Source organism: Aspergillus uvarum (assembly GCF_003184745.1).
Source record: "Aspergillus uvarum CBS 121591 unplaced genomic scaffold BO82scaffold_47, whole genome shotgun sequence".
In the NCBI taxonomy this organism is placed as follows: Eukaryota; Fungi; Ascomycota; class Eurotiomycetes; order Eurotiales; family Aspergillaceae; genus Aspergillus; species Aspergillus uvarum.
In genome coordinates this window covers 280,028-297,419 of record NW_020291344.1, presented here as the reverse complement: position 1 = coordinate 297,419, position 17,392 = coordinate 280,028, and the positions used below count along the sequence as shown (strand labels likewise).

Here is a 17,392-nt window from a genome sequence, read left to right as displayed (position 1 = left end):
TCTGCGAGTCTCTGCTCCTCCGCGAGCTTCTCTCCAGCAAGCCTCGCTTGCTCCTCTGCGAGTCTCTGCTCCTCCGCAAGTCTCTGCTCCTCCGCGAGTCTCTGCTCCTCGGCGAGCTTCTCCTCAGCAAGCCTCGCTTGCTCTTCTGCGAGTCTCTGCTCCTCCGCAAGTCTTTGCTCCTCCGCAAGTCTTTGCTCCTCCGCAAGTCTTTGCTCCTCCGCAAGTCTTTGCTCCTCCGCAAGTCTTTGCTCCTCCGCGAGTTTTGCCTGCTCCTCCGCGAGTCTCTGCTCTTCTGCGAGTCTCTGCTCTTCTGCGAGTCTCTGCTCTTCTGCGAGTCTCTGCTCCTCCACGAGTCTCTGCTCTTCTGCGAGTCTCTGCTCCTCTGCAAGTCTTTGCTCCTCGGCGAGCTTCCCCTCAGCAAGCCTCGCTTGCTCCTCGGCGAGTTTTGCCTGCTCTTCCGCGAGTCTCTGCTCCTCTGCAAGCTTGTCTTCAGAAAGTTTCTCCGCTGCGAGCTTCTCTGCTTCAAGTCTTTTCTCCTCACTCATTCTCTCGTCTGCGAGTCTCTCTTTGATATCGTGTTCATTGGCAACCCCATCTTTAGGGTGTTCCACAGCGACCTCTGTCGCTGCGGCCAACTCTTTAAATTCAAATGCCGACCCTATGGGCAAACGCCTTTTTGGACCTCTTGCCCGGCTTTTCGTCATGTGCGTGAGGGGGGCCGGGGGTTGTGGCTCCTGCTGTTCTGAGCTTCCCGTTGAGAGGCTGCCGGTGATGGAAAGGCCCGTGGCAGAGCCGTTGCCAGTGGTTGGCAGCCCGCGAGACAGAAGTCCTGCTAAGGCAGGATTGATTCGGCCTGCAAGTTTACTTTTAGCAGCGGTACTTTCAGCCGCAGCAGGCGCATGTGGAGTCTGGTCCAGTTCCACCGGAGACAGAGAACGCACCGACGACCGTACTGAGGATTGCACGGAATGCACCGAGGAACGCACCGATGAATGAACTGATGAACGAGCCGGGGAGACGTCTCTATGACCCTGAGCCTCCTCTTGACCTTCTGTAGTCGGCAAATCCGCTTCGACGTGCTGGGAAGATTCCACCTTGTTGTAACTGGCCCTTTTTTCGAATGCTTCACTCTCTGTCCCAAGTTGATGTCCGTCAAAGCTACCCATGGGGGTTTCAGATAGTTCGACGGTTTCTTCAAAATCGTGAGCCATTTCGTTGGTGGCGTTGGTATCCGGCCGAGTAGGAGAAAGGTTTAGAGCCTGTGGTTCTAGAGACATCGGCGGCTCAAAAGGTGATAGCGGCGAAAGTGGTGAGCGGGGAGACGGTGCGTCAGTAGTGGATAGGTTGCTTCTAGAACTGATAGACTTGGTCAAGTTGTTCCTCTTTGCAATCGCTTCTGGGACGAATTTCATGGGAGCGTCCGTTTCTCCGGCAGTGTTTCGCCTAGTTGAGCCCCCATTAGTTTTGATTGCTTCCTTTTGTTTGAGTATGCTTTCTTTTAGGTCATCAGTCTTTGGCGATTTCTGAGGACCGTTCGTCGTACTGAGCGCCGCTTTGCCTTTTAAGATATTTTCTTTTAAGTCATCGGGGGGTACATAGGTCGATGCCCCGGCCCTCTTCAGCTTTCCAAAAACGTTTTTAAATTCTGGCTCCTCTTTAGGCGCTTCATCTTTGACAATTTCGCGGCGTCGAAGGTTGGCTCGGAAATCGATCACAGCTGGTTGTGGCTTGGGCCTGTTTAAGAGCGGGTCGCGAGTTGGAGATGGAAGAGGCATGTCAAGTACGGTCTTGGCAATCGGGCTTCGATTTGACAATTTCAATGCAGGCTTCATGGTGTTGTCTTCTGCGACTTCTGTTTCTGTATCTGCTGTGGAGAGGGGCGGGATTTCCACACTCTCCTCCAAAGGTGCTGCTTGTTCATTGTCTTTGGAACTGTGAGCCGGCTGGCTGTCATTGGGCAAAAATTCCGGTCCGTCCTTGGGTAGATTTTCGACTATGCTGTCCTTCAGCTCAGGAGCAGGGGTGGGGACATCATTAGCGGGGACATCATCTGGTGGTTCGAATGTCGCATGATCATCTTTGGGTTCAGCCGGCTCGCTGTCTTTCGGCTCCGCCTCTGGAAAGTCCTCATTAGGAACGAGATCAAGGCCGGGCTCCTTCAAAGTAGGGGACAGAATGGTGGCGAAATCATCTGGTTTGGCCTTGCCCGTGTCGGCTCCAGAGAAGAGATTTGGAATCCCGGACACACTGGATGATTTGGAGTGAGTGCCCGGAGCAGCCGTTCGCATGAGCCCCACGGGCGTGACTTCTTTGAAGCTAGAAGTCCGTCCCAGATCAACACTGCTCCGCAATTGCCTCTCCCTAACCCATGACGGTTGTTGAAAGGACTGCTGCCTCTTGTGCTTCGGTGAGTCAGGAGGACGATTCAAGGCACTTTCCAACCAGCTGGCTTTGGTAGGACTCCATCTCCTAGGATCCATGGTCCTGGAAACTACTGGACTTGAAGAAGGCAAAGAACTTGAGTCTGGGCCCTTTTCAACAGAGCTAGCTGACCGCGTTTGGAGGCTGAGAGGGGGCCTGGCGGTCCCCTCGTCAGCCAGTGCATTGCTCTCTTGTTTTTCGGGAATGGGAACTGGCGGGGTTGCCGGTCGTCCACTGTCTCTGGCAGGGTCGATGACAGTTGCCTCGCTATGGCTCGAACCAGGCCGGTGACTCGATGTAGGCCGATGGCTGGAGGTCGGCCGCTGAGGTGAGAGGCTTGGAACTTCGCGGCTCAATCTATATGAGGGCGAGTTTGGGAAGGTCTCATTCCCGACGAAGCTGTTACGGCTGCTAGCAACCGAACTTGGCCGGCTAAGACCCGATGGAAGCTGGGCGCTCCATCTCTTCGACACACTATCGGATCGCTTCATCATGGCGCTCTGCACAAATCCGCCGAGACCCTTTGTTGGTGACGTCGACCGTTCCGGAGAAAGTCGCCTCGGAGAAGGAGGGAAAGACATCTGATCCTCTAGTACCTCTTCGGGCTTACGGGGCTCCAGCTTCTGAGCGCTTGTCAGAGGCAGCGGAGAGCCGAGTCCTGTCGCGGTAGAGACAGAAGAGACGCTTGAGTATCGGTGGCCCAAGCTACTCTCTGCAAAGGTCGAACTGGCTCTAGATGGCGATCGAGATCGTCCCTCAACGCTCTCTAGGTGATCGATCTCCTTTCTAGGTTCTGGAGTGGATTCCTTTTCGGCTTCTTGGTGCTGGAAACTGGCTTCGGAAACCGGTGTTCTTGGCCTCTCGTCCTCCATATGTTTGCTGCGGGTTGGGGAAACGCTTCCTTCTGTCTGGCGCGCCCACGAAATATCCTTGAATGTGGGTGAGGCTGCGAATGAGTTCCGATTCACATTCTGCTCATCCGTCGAAGCTGTGGACATGGCTCGCCATCTGGAAGGAGATGATGAAAAAAATTGTCTGTTGCTATCACGAGATGTTGGCCTTTGCTGCCAGGACAGAGTCCCCGTTCTACTCCGCAAAGGTGAGAAGGGTTTAGATGGTAACTCGCCATCGACTCCGGTCAGTGTGGATCCTCTCCGGCCGCCGTCCGTGGTTGTTGATGTGTCATCCCCAATGGATTCGGGTCTGCTGTCCGAGTCCCGGCTCAGGGTATGGAGGGATGGTCCAAATTGTTCGGGAGGTTCAATTGCACGGTGGCTGAGAGTCGAGGATATGCTCAACCGTGCTGCATCAAGAATGGGGGAATCTTTTGTGGGAGAAATCGATCGCGCCCGCTCTGTGTGAGGGCCATGCACAGTCAGTGTTTAGATTCACGAATCTCGACGGCGGCGAATGGAGAACAATGAAGAGGGGGAACAAGCATAAATATCAAGGAGAGAGATTATTTACCGGCTCTTCGGGCCTGTCTCTCTTTGCGCCCCTGCAGAATTTCCTCCTCCAACTTTTTCGTGCGTTCCTCATCCTCCTTATCGCGCTTCTCTCCTAGTTCCCGAATGCGCAGAAGAAAGTCATTGACATCTTCCGAGCTGTCGATATCTGTCGTAGGAGCCATGGCTCGCTAAATGCCGAATCTGCCCAGCCAAGATAAGAAGACAGGTGGCCTGAGAGAAGAGACTGAGGGAAAAGGGCCAATTTGCCAATTTGTCCGCTAGAAAGAGAGGTTCTTGCCAAACCGAACAAACACCGGGCAACGAGCTAGGGACGGTGGGGGTTTTCGTGCGAGGCGACCAGGAGGGGAAAGATCGTGCGGTAAAAAAAAAAAAAGAAGAAGAAGAAGAAAGGGGCGGGAGAGGAGGGGGGAGGAAATACTAATTGGGCAGTCAATTGTGGTCGTGACTCGTGAGTCTATGAGGGTCGCAGAGAAGGGAAGAAAGAGGTGGTGGATGAGGGAGGAGGGATTCAAGGGAAAAGAAACCCCCGTGGCTCGCGGCTCGCCGCCCTGAGGCGAGAATCGATTCGCATCCGACGAGGAATGAACTACGGGGAGTACCTTACCTAGTACTGTACTGTACAGACTACTTACTACTACGAAGTTCACTCGCTCCTCATTCATCTGCCCAGTTAAATCTCTCCACTACTACTAATTCCTCACCTGGAAATGAGTACTAGTGGGATTTGTCCGTCAGACGCCTGCCTCATCACTGGACTTGGTGGACCCAACAACAGCTGGGAAGCGCGTTCCATGAGCAACAAAACATCATCATCATTATTGTCAGAGAAGGAAGCCCGACGCCCATCAGCTGCTGCTGCCCCACAACTGTTTTAGCTGGTGAGGCGCATGAGAGACAGGATGCACATCAATACTTATTATAATCACGGTAATCCTATCCCCAGGGGAAAAACCATTATGCTAATGATACTTTGTCATCCAGGGAACTTTCTCAAGCTTTACATCCCCTTTCTACCGAAATCAACACGTTTGGTGTTTTGATCTTCCTCGACACGGAAGATTGTTTACTTGTTCCCGATTTCGGGTCTTGCGGTGGAGCACACCCACTCTCAGAGCGCACCACTCCGTTCACTCAAGAAGTCTGCAATCCGGTTAATGTACGGAGGATATACGTACAGTACAGTACGTACTTGCTAATGAAGTGCTCATAGTCGCGACGAGAGAAAAGGTACAGTACACCTCGGGGCAGCCATGATTCCCGAATCTCGATTCCGATCTTGCTTCTCCGGATCCCCGAAATCCAGATCCATGGATAAATCTACGATGGTTCAAGGATTTTCTGACACTGACGCGGCCGGCATTCCAAGGCTGCAGCTGCAGCGGCGGCTCTCTCCAAGCGAAAGTCTGCCGGGCAAACCAAACCAAGCCGCTACTACCCCATCATCCATTGACGTAAGATACACTAAGTTAGTACTACCTTACACAAGGTCAACCACCACTGGTTCCCGCTCTGCTATTTCCAGCAAAACCTGCCTCGTAACCGATCCAAGACCGTGGACCCTGACAGAGCCGACGAGTGTTTGATCGTCCATCCGAAACTCCCGACAAGGCCACACTAAATCGGCCCCGAGCAAGGGAGCCGCAATATACGCGCAGTCAAAAGTCAAAACCCTGTCTAGGATGTCCTCGCTAATGCTCCATCCCGTTGTACATGGAGGCTAGGGCTGCATGTCATCTCAGATTCAAAATCCTTTTTCCTCTGCAGGGTCAGTGATGACCAGAGCCAGAGGGGCTTTCACAGTCAACCAATAAGCCCAACTGTGGTCGGGCATCGCTGCCGCGTGGGAGGGTCAGAAAAAATATATCAGGCTGCCGGCCGGAGATTACGGCTGGTGAGCCTCATCTCGTGCCTTTTTGGATTGAGTTAGCGCGTAAATGAGAAAACACCATGTCTTGATGCAATCTCGGTAGACCAATTGAAGTCCTAACTTAGTACTCATGGTATTATCTGAAATCAAAGATCGAGGGTATTTTTCTTTTCCCCATCGTGATCATCGGCGAAGCGCAAATTGGGCAATCTAGCTAGCTAACCTAGTATAAAAAGAGTCGATCCTTGGCATCTTGCACCACCCAATCCAACCCCTCATGCAAATTTCTGCCTGTCATTGCACTGCAGGGCAATATCGTCCATTTGTGTGTTTTGATAGAGTCCAAGCTCAATCGCTGTATTGAGTTCTCAGTCAGAAACAGGAACGCCGAACGTAAATCGGTCGGGAAGGGTAATTAAGTAGGGGAGGAGAGAAAAAGCTCACCTCGCGAACCTCTTCCTCAGTCATACACCCATCAACATCAGTTTTATTGAGAAAAATCAACAGACTCGCCCCCATCAAGCGCTGTACGCGACATTCAGTCAGCCTACGCCGCCTCAGAAGGAGGGCCCGCGGGGAAACCCAGAACGAAAAACGAGGAAACGGTTACCTCTTCCAAAAGCAAACCCGCCAGTTCGGTTCGACAGTCGTCCACGCGTAGGCGGTCGGTCGCATCAACCACCCAGACCAGGGTATCAGTCTTCTCGAAATAATTCTTCCAGTAAGAACGAAGCGTTTTCTGGCCTCCGACGTCCCCTGGAGTACCAGGTAGGTTAGTCGGGAAAGAAAAAGGTCGGACGGAGCGGCAGAAGCCTTACAGATGTTGAGACGGTATCTATTCTCCCCCACTCGGGGGCGTCAGCTGTCAGGTTTTTTTTTTTTTCTTTGCCGGTGTACAATGAATGAGAGTTACCCTTGGAATTCGATGGTCTTAATGATGAAGCCCAACGTGGGACTGACGGTGGTGACATCCTCTTTCATGACTTGTTTGACGATGGTCGTCTTGCCGGCGTTGTCGAGACCGCTGGGGTCGTCGTTTTTTGCGCGTTAGCATCGCATAGATTTTATCGTAACAAGGGTCATCGACGGCCTACAGCATGAGAATTCGCATCTCCTTGTCCTTCAACCGGGCTTTGCGCAGAATAGACAACATCTTGGCGGGTTGTCTGCTTGATCGGTGATTGGGCGTATCTTCCTACGGATTTTGCGGGGTGTTGGGAGGTTGCATGCGCGGGTTGGACCAAGTTGTTGTATAAGATAGCAGGCGAGCACACGACTCTGCTATACTTGGTACCTAATAATGCAAAGTCGGCAGCACACCTGGACCATCCAAATTGATGATATGGTTTCCTTTGATCAACCTTGGCAACTCGATAACAACCAGTAATAAGTTCCAGGTGTTGCTATATTGTCAGATCAATACTTAACTATCGCTCTAACCAATATCAAGCTGCACGTGACCAGCGATCTATGTCGTCACGTTTCTAGAGTAAATAAAAAAGATTCTCAATGCATGACCTCCTACAAAAGCAATGGCCCTCGCATACCTTCAAATAAGATAACTGCCATATTTTATTCTCATCCAGGGATGGACCTATCATTTCATGGCTGTTCTTTTGTGCCGAGCCTCGCATCCCAGGATCCTAGACTCCGAGATACGCTGTGTAGGAGTTCACAGTTGCACTGACAGAGTACTTGACTAAGCGCTTCAAATACCTAAGTATTTGAGCTGCTAGTGCTCATAGCTATGGCACCAAAGATCTCATGTTCAGTCATCAGTATGCGATGGAGGTCTGTACTCAGGGAACTGAGACAGCCCAACATCATAATCATTTATTGCAAGGGCCTGCGACATAAAAGCAAGGTGAAGATAATGCAGCCTAGTAAGGCGCAGCTTACATTTTCATCCGATTCGAATATGTTTAGCCGAGCCGGAGATGAAGCTGAAGATTCACACTTCCCCCGGGGCAGTGAGTTCAATTTCTGGGCAAAATTCAAACCAGATCAAGACAAACACCTCATATTTCTCTTTCTTGCACCTTGAAATAGTCGCCGCTTTTGATAATATGAACTGAGTTTTCCCAATGAGTGAGAAGAGCGTTGTAACACGTGATTCCCAGCTAGAAATTCACCAGTGACACCTAGCCCACACTGAGACGAACATGAGATAACTTTAGAACAACGTATCTTGCATGTTATGATCAGAGAGAGAAGAAAGGGAGGGAGTCTCTGCAACAGGACTATCTTATCATGTGAGCTTGCAAACTACATAGACTGACAGATCAACCATCAACTCTTCCACCGGTTCTCTTCTTTTATTTCAGCTGAAACTTGCAAGAGACCTTCACCATCTATCCTTCCTTTTCTATACCTGAAGAGTGATACCCATTATCTTTGGATATATCCATCAATCCCCAGGAGACAGAGTGATACACCCCTTCATTCACACAAAGTCTTTCCTTGTTTATGGTCTTATCCTGCAATAACGCTCAACCTGTCTTCTGAAACAAGGATTCGCCTTTTCAGGATAAGCACCTGTCTTCATCTTTGTATCTCCTTTTTATATCGACTTGAGTTAAGATGGGAACGAAAAAAAAGCTATTCTCAACAGTGATCACAGAAACCACAGACCCTTGGCTTTTGAGAGTAAGTCTCTCGCCTTTATAAGTCGTGTCACTCACCTCTCATGACCTCGAATAGAAGAGCCATTATCTCTCATAGCCGTTCACAGTGACTCATTGTCTAGGACATTGGAGGCTTTCGCACACCTAGGTAAGTGTCCAACCCCGAGTCCCTCTAACTTATGATTCATGTAGCAGGCTAACATTGCACCCTTCCCACAGAGACTAAGAAACGAAGTCATCTCAAAGCAGAATGGCCAGTCCGAAGAATAAGGGAAAAAAGCCCGCGAGGGGCCGTCGAACCACACCTCCATCTATGACCAAAGGCAAACGTGCAATCAGAACCCCACCCGATGCACCACAAGCCAGCTCCTGGTGGGATGGCGATCGAAAGCAGAGTGAGCTTGGTAAGATGACACCCGAGACTTCCGAATATGAAGCGCCTCCACGCGCACCATCCGATGTGAGAGCCGAGCTCAAACGCCTGCAAGACGAAATTGTCCTAAAGGCACACCTAAACCTAGATCGCATTGACGACCACGAGCAGGTAGCTAGCCCCGAGTTGCTTGCCGAGTGGAGGCATGGACCGGGAACTGACCCTGAATCCGCTCGGTACAAGTTTCTCATGCAACGCCGCGGTGCTGGTCAAATCGAGGCGGATCTCAGACCTCCAGCGCCACCCCCAGTTGATCCCGCTTCACTCGTGGAAGAAGAAGAAGAAGAGACAGGAGAGAAGGCTTGGCGCTCCGGCATCACCAGGGACGATCCGGTTTTCAAAGCTCAGTTTGAGGCGCAGTTCCCTCCATACAGAGAGTCCGAGTCGACATACCCTAGACTGGTTGAAGGCAAGATTGTTTTGACATCAGAGCCGAGCGAGGAACAGAAAGCATTGAGGGAGAAGAACTCCAAGCGCGACAAGGTAGTCCCGGTGTCTTTTGAAGACTCCGAGTTATTGCTTGCGCGCTGGGATTATGCCCCTCGAGTAGACGCCGACCAGCCACAGTGGCGGCGCTCCTTTGAGTCCTGGCTACAGAGAGCGCTTGACTCATCTCGCGTGGTAGATGTCAACCGCGTGGCATTTTTCACCGGGCAGGCTTTGCCAGACGGTACACACGAGATGTACAAGCCGAATTGGTCGTATGATTGGACTTGGCCTGATCCCACCGACGAAGACGGGCGTCTGCATCTACATGAGACTAGCCAGGGATATGTCGACAATAGGCTGGCCCGCATCAAAGAAGATAGGGAGGTGGAAGCACGTCTAGCTCATGAGCGCTGGCTAGCCGACGTCGAGTTCTACAGGCGTTACCCGAAGCCCGGAGAGACGAGACAAGATTTGTACCTGCGTCCAGTCGAAGACAGCGATGTTGAGCAGCTCGCGCGCATCTTCAACTGGTTTTCCGAAAATTCCCCAATGAGCTTGGACATCGGGGTCATAAACGAGGAAATCGTCCGGAACCGCATCGCAGATGTCAAGAAATACCGACTGCCGTTCATCGTGGCCGTGGAACGTCCTACGCCCGGCGAGGATGCAGATACTCCCAGCAAGATCCTGGGATTTGCGCTCGCCAGCGACCATGACGGACCGTGGACCACAGGCCAGTTCGCGGTCAAGCTCGAGTTCTATCTGATGCCAAGGGAGCAGCAGCATGGGGTCGGAACCTGCCTGATGGACAAGATGCTCTCGGTATTGGACGACAGGTACGTACCCAAACGTGGATACCATTTCCGCTGCTCGGGGGAGGACGACAACGCCTACCGTCCGGGCGGTCTGCGTGACATGGCTCGAGTCATCGTGACATGCAGTTTCCCCTGGTCGGAGCGTGATCGTTACCAGTACATCCGCACCTGGCTTCAGCGGAGGTGGGATTTCACCGAGCAAGGCCACCTGCGTGGGACACGCTTGAAGTTTGATAGCCAGTGAGTCCCATCCAGCGTCAATCCGATATGATAGTGTTACTGATCAAAGGGGCACAAACCAGTCTTGATGTGATCTATTTAGTTCGCAATTTGGGCTGAATCGATCATTGTCGAATTGCAAGCCGCCATGTCTCGCCGACCAATAAACCTTCCTCGTGGACTTACTCCGCTTGTGAGGTGTCAATCTCTTTTGTTTTTTCATCTTTAATTCACAGACCCATGATTATTATCACTTGCCTTATGAGTTGCCCTCCAAGCCGATGCTCCTCTTCTCCTTTGATGATATCATCAGCTCTTTCCTGGACTAGTAGTAGGCTGGATTGATTTGTTGTTGCCACAGTACGCGGTCAAAAGCAAGGATCTCAAACGAAAACATAGAGTAGATGCTATGAGTATGTGCGAAATTAAAACTTTTGCTATCCAGAGCCCACCATTATCACCTTAGGCTCCTAAGTTCCGTAAACAAGCTTAGATCAGGTGTATATGCCCACCAGCCTCTGTAACCCAGAACTCGGGAAGTGTATAGGAAGCAGCCAAGCAAATAGAGCCAATCACTAACGACCCCAAGAAAGCGGAAACACATTCTGCCGGTATTGCAACCCACCGCCTCGGAAGTTTCAACTTTTTTTCCCATTCCCGCAATCCACTGGTTGCTGGCCGATTTGACTGGCGAGAAACCAAAATAGTTGGGGGGCTTGAGAATTTCAATCTTTTTCTATTCTATTGGATTGATTCACTAAATCTACCGATAAATCTGGAATTGAAGAATCCGGAACCACCAGGAATTGTTTCACGCTTATCTCAGTCGCCACGAATTGATTTTTGCGCCAAAAGTTTCCCCTTCGTGTTGGCCCGAAGAGAAAAAAAAAGATGGCTCCCAAACGGAAGGTGGATGACGACTTCGTCATGACGTTGTCCGACGACGAGAACGACACGCTCAATCCGCTTGACGAGGAAGGTGACGACGACGAACTCGCCTCGAAGAAGACGACCGCCGCGGCGACGAAAAAGCGCAAGAGGGAGGAGCCGGCCGATACCAAGAACAAGAAGGTGAAGCAGCAGGACAACAAGAAGAAGCAGGCCAACAAGTCGTCGAAGAAGGGCGCGAAGCAGGCTGCGCAACCGGAGTCGGAAGAAGAGGAGGACGCGGAAGATGACAGCGAAGATGAGGATGCCGATGCCGCCGAGGATGATGGGGCCCTGAACCCGGACTTCGAATTCGATGTGGGAGGGGTTGCGAATGAGGTGACTGAGTTCGATGGGTGGGCGCAGAATGTGCCTGACGAGGAGGCGCGCAGAAACGGCGACAAGAAGGCGGTGGACATTGATGAGATTATCGAGAGGCGGCAGGCGAAGAAAGAGGCTGCGGCGAAGAAAAAGCAGAAGAAGCAGCAGCAGCAGCAGCAGATGGCTGAGGAGGAGGATAGCGGAGATGAGTCGGATGGGGGTATGTCCGTCGATTTCGGCGATGACGAGCTGCTGGCGGAGGATGGCTTCGGCATGGGCGCTGATGGTGAGGATGAGAGCGGAAATGAAAATGTGGACGAGGAGTCGGAAGAGGAGGTCGATGAGGATGACGAGGATGATGAGGATGAGGACGAAGATGAGGATGCCGCTTCCGACGACGACTCCGTCGCTACTCCTGTCGCGCACCCTGACGATGTGGGCGCCGACGAGGAATCTGATGCGGAGAGCGAAGTCGACGCCGAAGAAGCAGCCAAACGCAAGGCATTCTTCGCCCCCGAGGAGAAGACTGAGACCTCCGCTGTCAACGCGAAACGCTCCTTCCAGGACTTCAACCTGTCGCGACCTATTCTTCGTGGTCTGGCTGCGGTCAACTTCTCCAACCCGACCCCCATCCAGCAGAAGGCCATCCCCGTTGCGCTTCTCGGCAAGGATATCGTTGGTAGTGCCGTTACTGGTTCCGGTAAGACGGCTGCCTTCGTCGTTCCCATTCTCGAACGTTTGCTCTTCCGTCCGCGCAAGGTCCCTACCAGCCGTGTCGCGATTCTGATGCCCACTCGTGAGTTGGCAGTCCAGTGTTACAATGTGGCCACCAAGCTGGCCACCTACACCGATGTCACCTTCTGTCAGTTGGTTGGTGGTTTCAGCCTGCGGGAGCAGGAGAACATTCTCAAGAAGCGGCCCGACGTGATTATTGCCACCCCGGGTCGTTTCATCGATCATATGCGGAACTCGCCTAGTTTCACGGTTGATACGCTCGAGATTCTGGTGCTCGATGAAGCCGACCGCATGCTCGAGGACGGTTTCGCCGACGAACTGAACGAGATCTTGACCACGATCCCCAAGTCCCGCCAAACCATGCTCTTCTCCGCTACGATGACCGACACCGTCGATAAGCTTATCCGCGTCGGTCTGAACCGTCCCGTGCGCCTGATGGTCGATTCGAAGAAGAACACGGCCTTGACGCTGACCCAGGAATTCGTGCGTCTCCGCCCTGGCCGGGAGGACAAGCGTCTGGGTTACCTGCTGTATCTGTGCAAGGAAATCTACACTGGACGAGTGATTGTATTCTTCCGCCAAAAGAAAGAGGCCCACCGCGTCCGCATTGTTTTCAGTCTGCTCGGGTTGAAAGCTGCCGAGCTTCACGGTAGCATGAGCCAAGAACAGGTATGTCCGAATCTATCTTCTACGACTTACGAGCACAAGCTAACCGCCGTTCTGTAGCGTATCAAAAGCGTGGAAAGCTTCCGTGACGGCAAGGCTGCCTTCCTCCTGGCCACCGACTTGGCGTCTCGTGGTCTGGATATCAAGGGCGTGGAGACGGTCATCAACTACGAAGCTCCGCAGAGCCACGAGATCTATCTGCACCGTGTCGGTCGTACCGCGCGTGCCGGTCGGTCGGGTCGGGCCTGCACGATTGCGGCCGAGCCCGACCGCAAGGTGGTGAAGGCCGCCGTCAAGGCCGGCAAGACTCAAGGTGCCAAGATCGCCAGTCGAGTGATCGACCCTGCGGTTGCGGACTCGTGGGCGGCTAAGGCCGAAGACTTGGCCGATGAAATCGAGGAAGTTCTGGAAGAGGAGAAGGTGGAGAAGCAGCTGGCACAAGCGGAGATGCAGGTGACCAAGGGAGAGAATCTGATCAAGCACGAGAGCGAGATCAAGTCCCGGCCCAAGCGGACGTGGTTTGAGACCGAGAAAGACAAGCGTGCCGCTCGCAAGCTGGGCGCGGAGGCCTTGAACGGACCCGGTCAGTCGAAGAAGGAGAAGGTGAAGCTGAGCAACAAGGACAAGAAGAAATTGGATGACTCCCGACAGCGTTTGGAGGGCAATGCCGGCTGGAAGAAGGGCAAGAACACGCGAGAGTCGCAAAAGAATGGGAGAGTTCCGACTGAGAAGAAGGGCAAGAAGGGGAAAAAATGAGTGTAGATAGATGGTGGTGATCATGATTTGAGCCTGTTGAGTGTACTCACTGTATATACCTACTACCTTTTACCTTTTTCCACAATGATTTTTTTTCTTTTTCTCTTCTTCTCTCCACTGCCAGGTTAATGTGTGACAAAGATTTCTGGCTACTGTCATTCTTCCTTGGACCATACCTCCTGACTGATAGTGTACTCGAGCATAGCTGAACGGGTATTGTCGGCTATTCGCGGGGGTGGAATCTGGTTGACCGCCTCCGGTCATCGGCGTGCCCCAGACTTGCCGGAGCGGGAGACTCAGCTTTGCTTCCACTCCCCGGTCGGGTTGCTAATCACTGCACCGTGATTGACGAAGGGGTGACGGTGACGGTGACGGTCTGGGGTACAGTGCACGAGGAAGACTGTAGGCACAATGGCATCAATGATCAATGCCCAAGTTGACCAATTGAGACGCTTGAGCAATTCGATTGAATTACTGCAGACTCGGTAACTTGCTCTGGATGTTGGATGATGTCGAGGGAGATGGCGGTCATCCTATCAGACCTCGCCCCGCCATCCGCTGTCGGCGCCGTACAGTAAAAAAAATCGATGATGGAGCGTCATCCAACGAAATCCCAACTTGACTCACTCCCTCGCCGCTCTCTTATAACTAGTAATCCTGCTATTCTTTCCTCCTCCGCTCGCCTTTCCGATTTCTTTCTTCTTACTTTCAAGCCACCACCCGCTCTGTTTACTTCCTCTTCACGAGGCCCATTCCTCAGTCCCAAATCCTCTTCTCCAACCCCGGCTTTGTCTTATCCATAATTTCCCCCACCCACCGTCTTTCCTCCCTCTTCCCCGCTGCGGATCCCCCCTCCCCTCCTCCCCCCATCCGCTCTCTCGCCCACCATGCCCATGTGAGCTCCCATTGCCGCTTCTCCCCAATATTCGGTGCTCTGTCACGCGCAGACAAACGACTATTGCTGTCGGAGCCTGTAACTGATCAATTTTCGTCACAGGCTCAAAGATCCCTCGAAGAAATACAAGCGGTTTCAGCCGCTCCACCTTCCTGACCGCCAATGGCCCAACAAGGTCATCGATACCCCTCCCCGCTGGCTGGCCACGGATTTGAGAGATGGTAACCAGAGCTTGCCCGACCCCATGGTATGACTTGCTCCTCCTTTTCCGTCATTCGTAGACTGGCTCCTCTCTGGGATACAATTGATTGCCACCCGAGCAGACTAACATGTGTCCTCCGTGACAGGACGGGGAACAAAAACTCCGCTTCTTCAAGATGCTCCGCGACATCGGTTACAAGGAAATCGAAGTCTCCTTCCCCTCTGCCTCTCAAACTGACTTCGACTTTACCCGTCGCCTGGTCGAAACCCCTGGCTTGGTTCCCGACGATGTATGGCTGCAAGTCCTGTCCCCGTGTCGCGAGGACCTGATCCGGCGCACGGTAGACTCCCTCAAGGGAGCCAAGAAGGCGATCCTGCACATCTACCTGGCTACGAGTCCGTGTTTCCGGCGCATCGTCTTCAATATGGACAAGGAGAAGAGCTTGGAGATGGCCGTCCGCTGCACCAAGTATGCGCGGTCGATCACCAAGGACGACCCCGAGATGGCCGGTACAGAATGGCACTTCGAGTTCTCGCCGGAGACGTTCTCGGATACCGAACCCGAGTTCGCCGCACAGGTCTGTGAGGCCGTCAAGGCCGCCTGGGAGCCCACGGCGAAGGACCCCATCATTTTCAACCTGCCCGCCACCGTGGAGATGTCGACCCCCAATGTCTTCGCCGACCAGGTCGAGTTCTTCTGCCGCAACGTCTCTGAGCGCGAGAAGTACGTTGTCTCCGTGCACCCCCACAACGACCGCGGTTGCGCCGTTGCCGCCGCGGAATTGGCCCAGATGGCCGGCGCACAGCGTGTCGAAGGTACCCTGTTCGGTAACGGTGAGCGTACTGGAAACGTGGACCTGGTCACTCTGGCCCTCAACCTGTACACGCAAGGTGTCTCGCCGAAGGTCGACTTCTCCGATATCAATGCAGTCATCAAGGTCGTCGAGGAGAGCAACAAGATCCCCGTGAACGAGAGATGGCCCTATGGCGGGCAGCTGGTGGTGTGCGCCTTCAGCGGCAGTCACCAGGACGCGATCAAGAAGGGATTCAAGCTTCGCGAGGAGGCGGGCGCCAGCGACGACACGAAATGGGAGATCCCCTACTTGCCCTTGGACCCGCAGGACATCGGCCGGACCTACGAGGCCGTCATCCGGGTCAACTCGCAGAGCGGCAAGGGTGGTGCCGCCTGGGTCATCCTGCGCAGCCTGGAGCTGGATCTCCCGCGCGCTCTGCAGGTGGAGTTCAGCAAGATCGTGCAGCGCAAGACCGAGGAGGTCAGCCGCGAGCTGCTGCCCAGCGAATTGGTGGGCCTGTTCGAGGAGGCCTACCACCTCAAGTCCAACCCGCGCTTCACGCTGATCGACTACAACATCACGACGGACCGGTCGACCTCCCCCGCGCCCCCCGAGCCCGGCAAGGCTCTCAACACCAAGAACCTCAAGCGTCGCTTCACCGGTATCATCGAGATCGACAACGTCCAGCACGGCATCACCGGCGTGGGCCCCGGTGCCATCTCCTCGCTGGCCAACGCCCTGGCCACCTTGGGCATCGACCTCGATGTCGTTGACTACAAGGAACACGCCATTGGTCTGGGTCGCGACGTCAAGGCTGCCACCTACATCCAGTGTACTGCCGCCGGTAGCAAGGAAACCGTCTGGGGCGTTGGTATCCACCAGGATGTTGTCCAAGCCAGTTTGATTGCTCTCCTCAGCGCCGCCAGCTCTGTAAGTCCTCCCCTTCCGTCTCGTCTCCCCTGCCCCTCCCCTGCCTCCCCTCTCAACCGAAAATCCACGTTACTAATCATGACCCGCGAAAAAACAGTTCCTCACCAGCCGCGCCGGCTCTCCTGCCCCATTCCGCCCCATCCGTTCCAACACTCTCACAGACGAGGACCTCGAAGCCCTCGAAACCCTCGCCGGCAGCTCCAAGCCCAAAGTCGATCTGGCCAACCTGACCAAGCAAGCCGAGAGCCAGTGATTGGCTGTCTCCTATCAATCCAAACCAAAAATAAGCCTTTGTTCACCTTCAACCATACCAAAACTTCTTTCTTTCTTTGTTGTTTCGGGAGCATTTGTTTCTTGTTTTATAATGTCTAGGGGCGGGTCCTGAGAGAAAGATATCCTTTTTTTTTTGCCTTCTATATTACACGAATGTGAATGAAATGTCTCGAAAAGTTCTGTGACGTTGTCCGTGAGGAGCCGAGAAACAGAGGGGAAAAAAGAGACGGAGAGAGCGCATATGCGTGTGGTTTGCTCAAAGCGCTGGGTGGGTAATTTCGGGGCGAGTAGTGTAAAGCAGATTCGAATACTATCTTGCAATATACGTTTGGGACCCTTCTGTAGTACGATGCAAACATCTCAAGTGTAAGCACTTACACACGCTGTCTGTTGAGCAACTGGCGGCTTAGAACTTCGTTGGAAGATCTACTGGTTACGTGCGACCTGTGAAAAACCAATTAATTCAATTAAAAACTGCCCAAGGTTTGGTGACACGAAGAGCAAATCGAACTAGAGAGGCCTGGGTGGTGTGAATGTCCACTGATCTCCGATCTTCTATGGTTTACAGTCAAGGCTCCGCTCAGCAATGGGAGGTAAGATACTCATGATTAACAGGA

General features: G+C 53.1%; 4 protein-coding genes across 4 annotated transcripts; 2 read left to right on the top strand and 2 right to left on the bottom strand.

Moving 5' to 3' along the window:
- Positions 1-350: 350 nt before the first annotated feature.
- On the bottom strand, positions 351-4,051 carry BO82DRAFT_366934 (uncharacterized protein; the record flags this gene model as incomplete). Its single annotated transcript, XM_025637062.1, has 2 exons — positions 351-3,775; positions 3,889-4,051. Coding segments are annotated over 2 exons (3,588 nt in total), but the record flags the coding sequence as incomplete, so codon positions are not given.
- Positions 4,052-5,852: 1,801 nt separating this feature from the next.
- BO82DRAFT_356562 (ADP-ribosylation factor-like protein 2) lies at positions 5,853-7,141 on the bottom strand. The gene is made up of 6 exons (XM_025635762.1): positions 6,852-7,141; positions 6,671-6,781; positions 6,576-6,592; positions 6,368-6,513; positions 6,202-6,282; positions 5,853-6,112 (listed from the first exon to the last, which is right to left on the bottom strand). The coding sequence occupies exons 1-6, from the start codon at positions 6,908-6,910 to the stop codon at positions 5,981-5,983; spliced, it is 546 nt and encodes a 181-aa protein (XP_025489582.1). The 5' UTR covers positions 6,911-7,141; the 3' UTR covers positions 5,853-5,980.
- A 1,649-nt stretch (positions 7,142-8,790) lies between these two features.
- On the top strand, positions 8,791-10,397 carry BO82DRAFT_289072 (GNAT family N-acetyltransferase; the record flags this gene model as incomplete). Its single annotated transcript, XM_025631634.1, has 2 exons — positions 8,791-10,298; positions 10,361-10,397. 2 exons carry the CDS (start codon positions 8,791-8,793, stop codon positions 10,395-10,397), a joined length of 1,545 nt encoding a protein of 514 aa, XP_025489581.1.
- Positions 10,398-10,944: 547 nt separating this feature from the next.
- On the top strand, positions 10,945-16,911 carry BO82DRAFT_385245 (2-isopropylmalate synthase). Its single transcript, XM_025638163.1, has 5 exons — positions 10,945-12,929; positions 12,987-13,624; positions 14,680-14,824; positions 14,925-16,502; positions 16,600-16,911. The coding sequence occupies exons 1-5, from the start codon at positions 11,169-11,171 to the stop codon at positions 16,753-16,755; spliced, it is 4,278 nt and encodes a 1,425-aa protein (XP_025489580.1). The 5' UTR covers positions 10,945-11,168; the 3' UTR covers positions 16,756-16,911.
- The last annotated feature ends 481 nt before the right edge of the window (positions 16,912-17,392 follow it).

Coding starts and splice junctions, on each gene's coding strand:
- BO82DRAFT_356562 (XM_025635762.1), bottom strand. CDS start 6,910: ATGTTGTCTATTCTGCGCAAAGCCCGGTTGAAGGACAAGGAGATGCGA. Junction 6,782..6,851: donor GAGATGCGAATTCTCATGCT/GTAGGCCGTCGA, acceptor CGACGACCCCAG/CGGTCTCGACAACGCCGGCA. Junction 6,283..6,367: donor CGGGTTTGCTTTTGGAAGAG/GTAACCGTTTCC, acceptor TGTCGCGTACAG/CGCTTGATGGGGGCGAGTCT.
- BO82DRAFT_385245 (XM_025638163.1), top strand. CDS start 11,169: ATGGCTCCCAAACGGAAGGTGGATGACGACTTCGTCATGACGTTGTCC. Junction 12,930..12,986: donor GTAGCATGAGCCAAGAACAG/GTATGTCCGAAT, acceptor GCCGTTCTGTAG/CGTATCAAAAGCGTGGAAAG. Junction 14,825..14,924: donor AGAGCTTGCCCGACCCCATG/GTATGACTTGCT, acceptor CCTCCGTGACAG/GACGGGGAACAAAAACTCCG.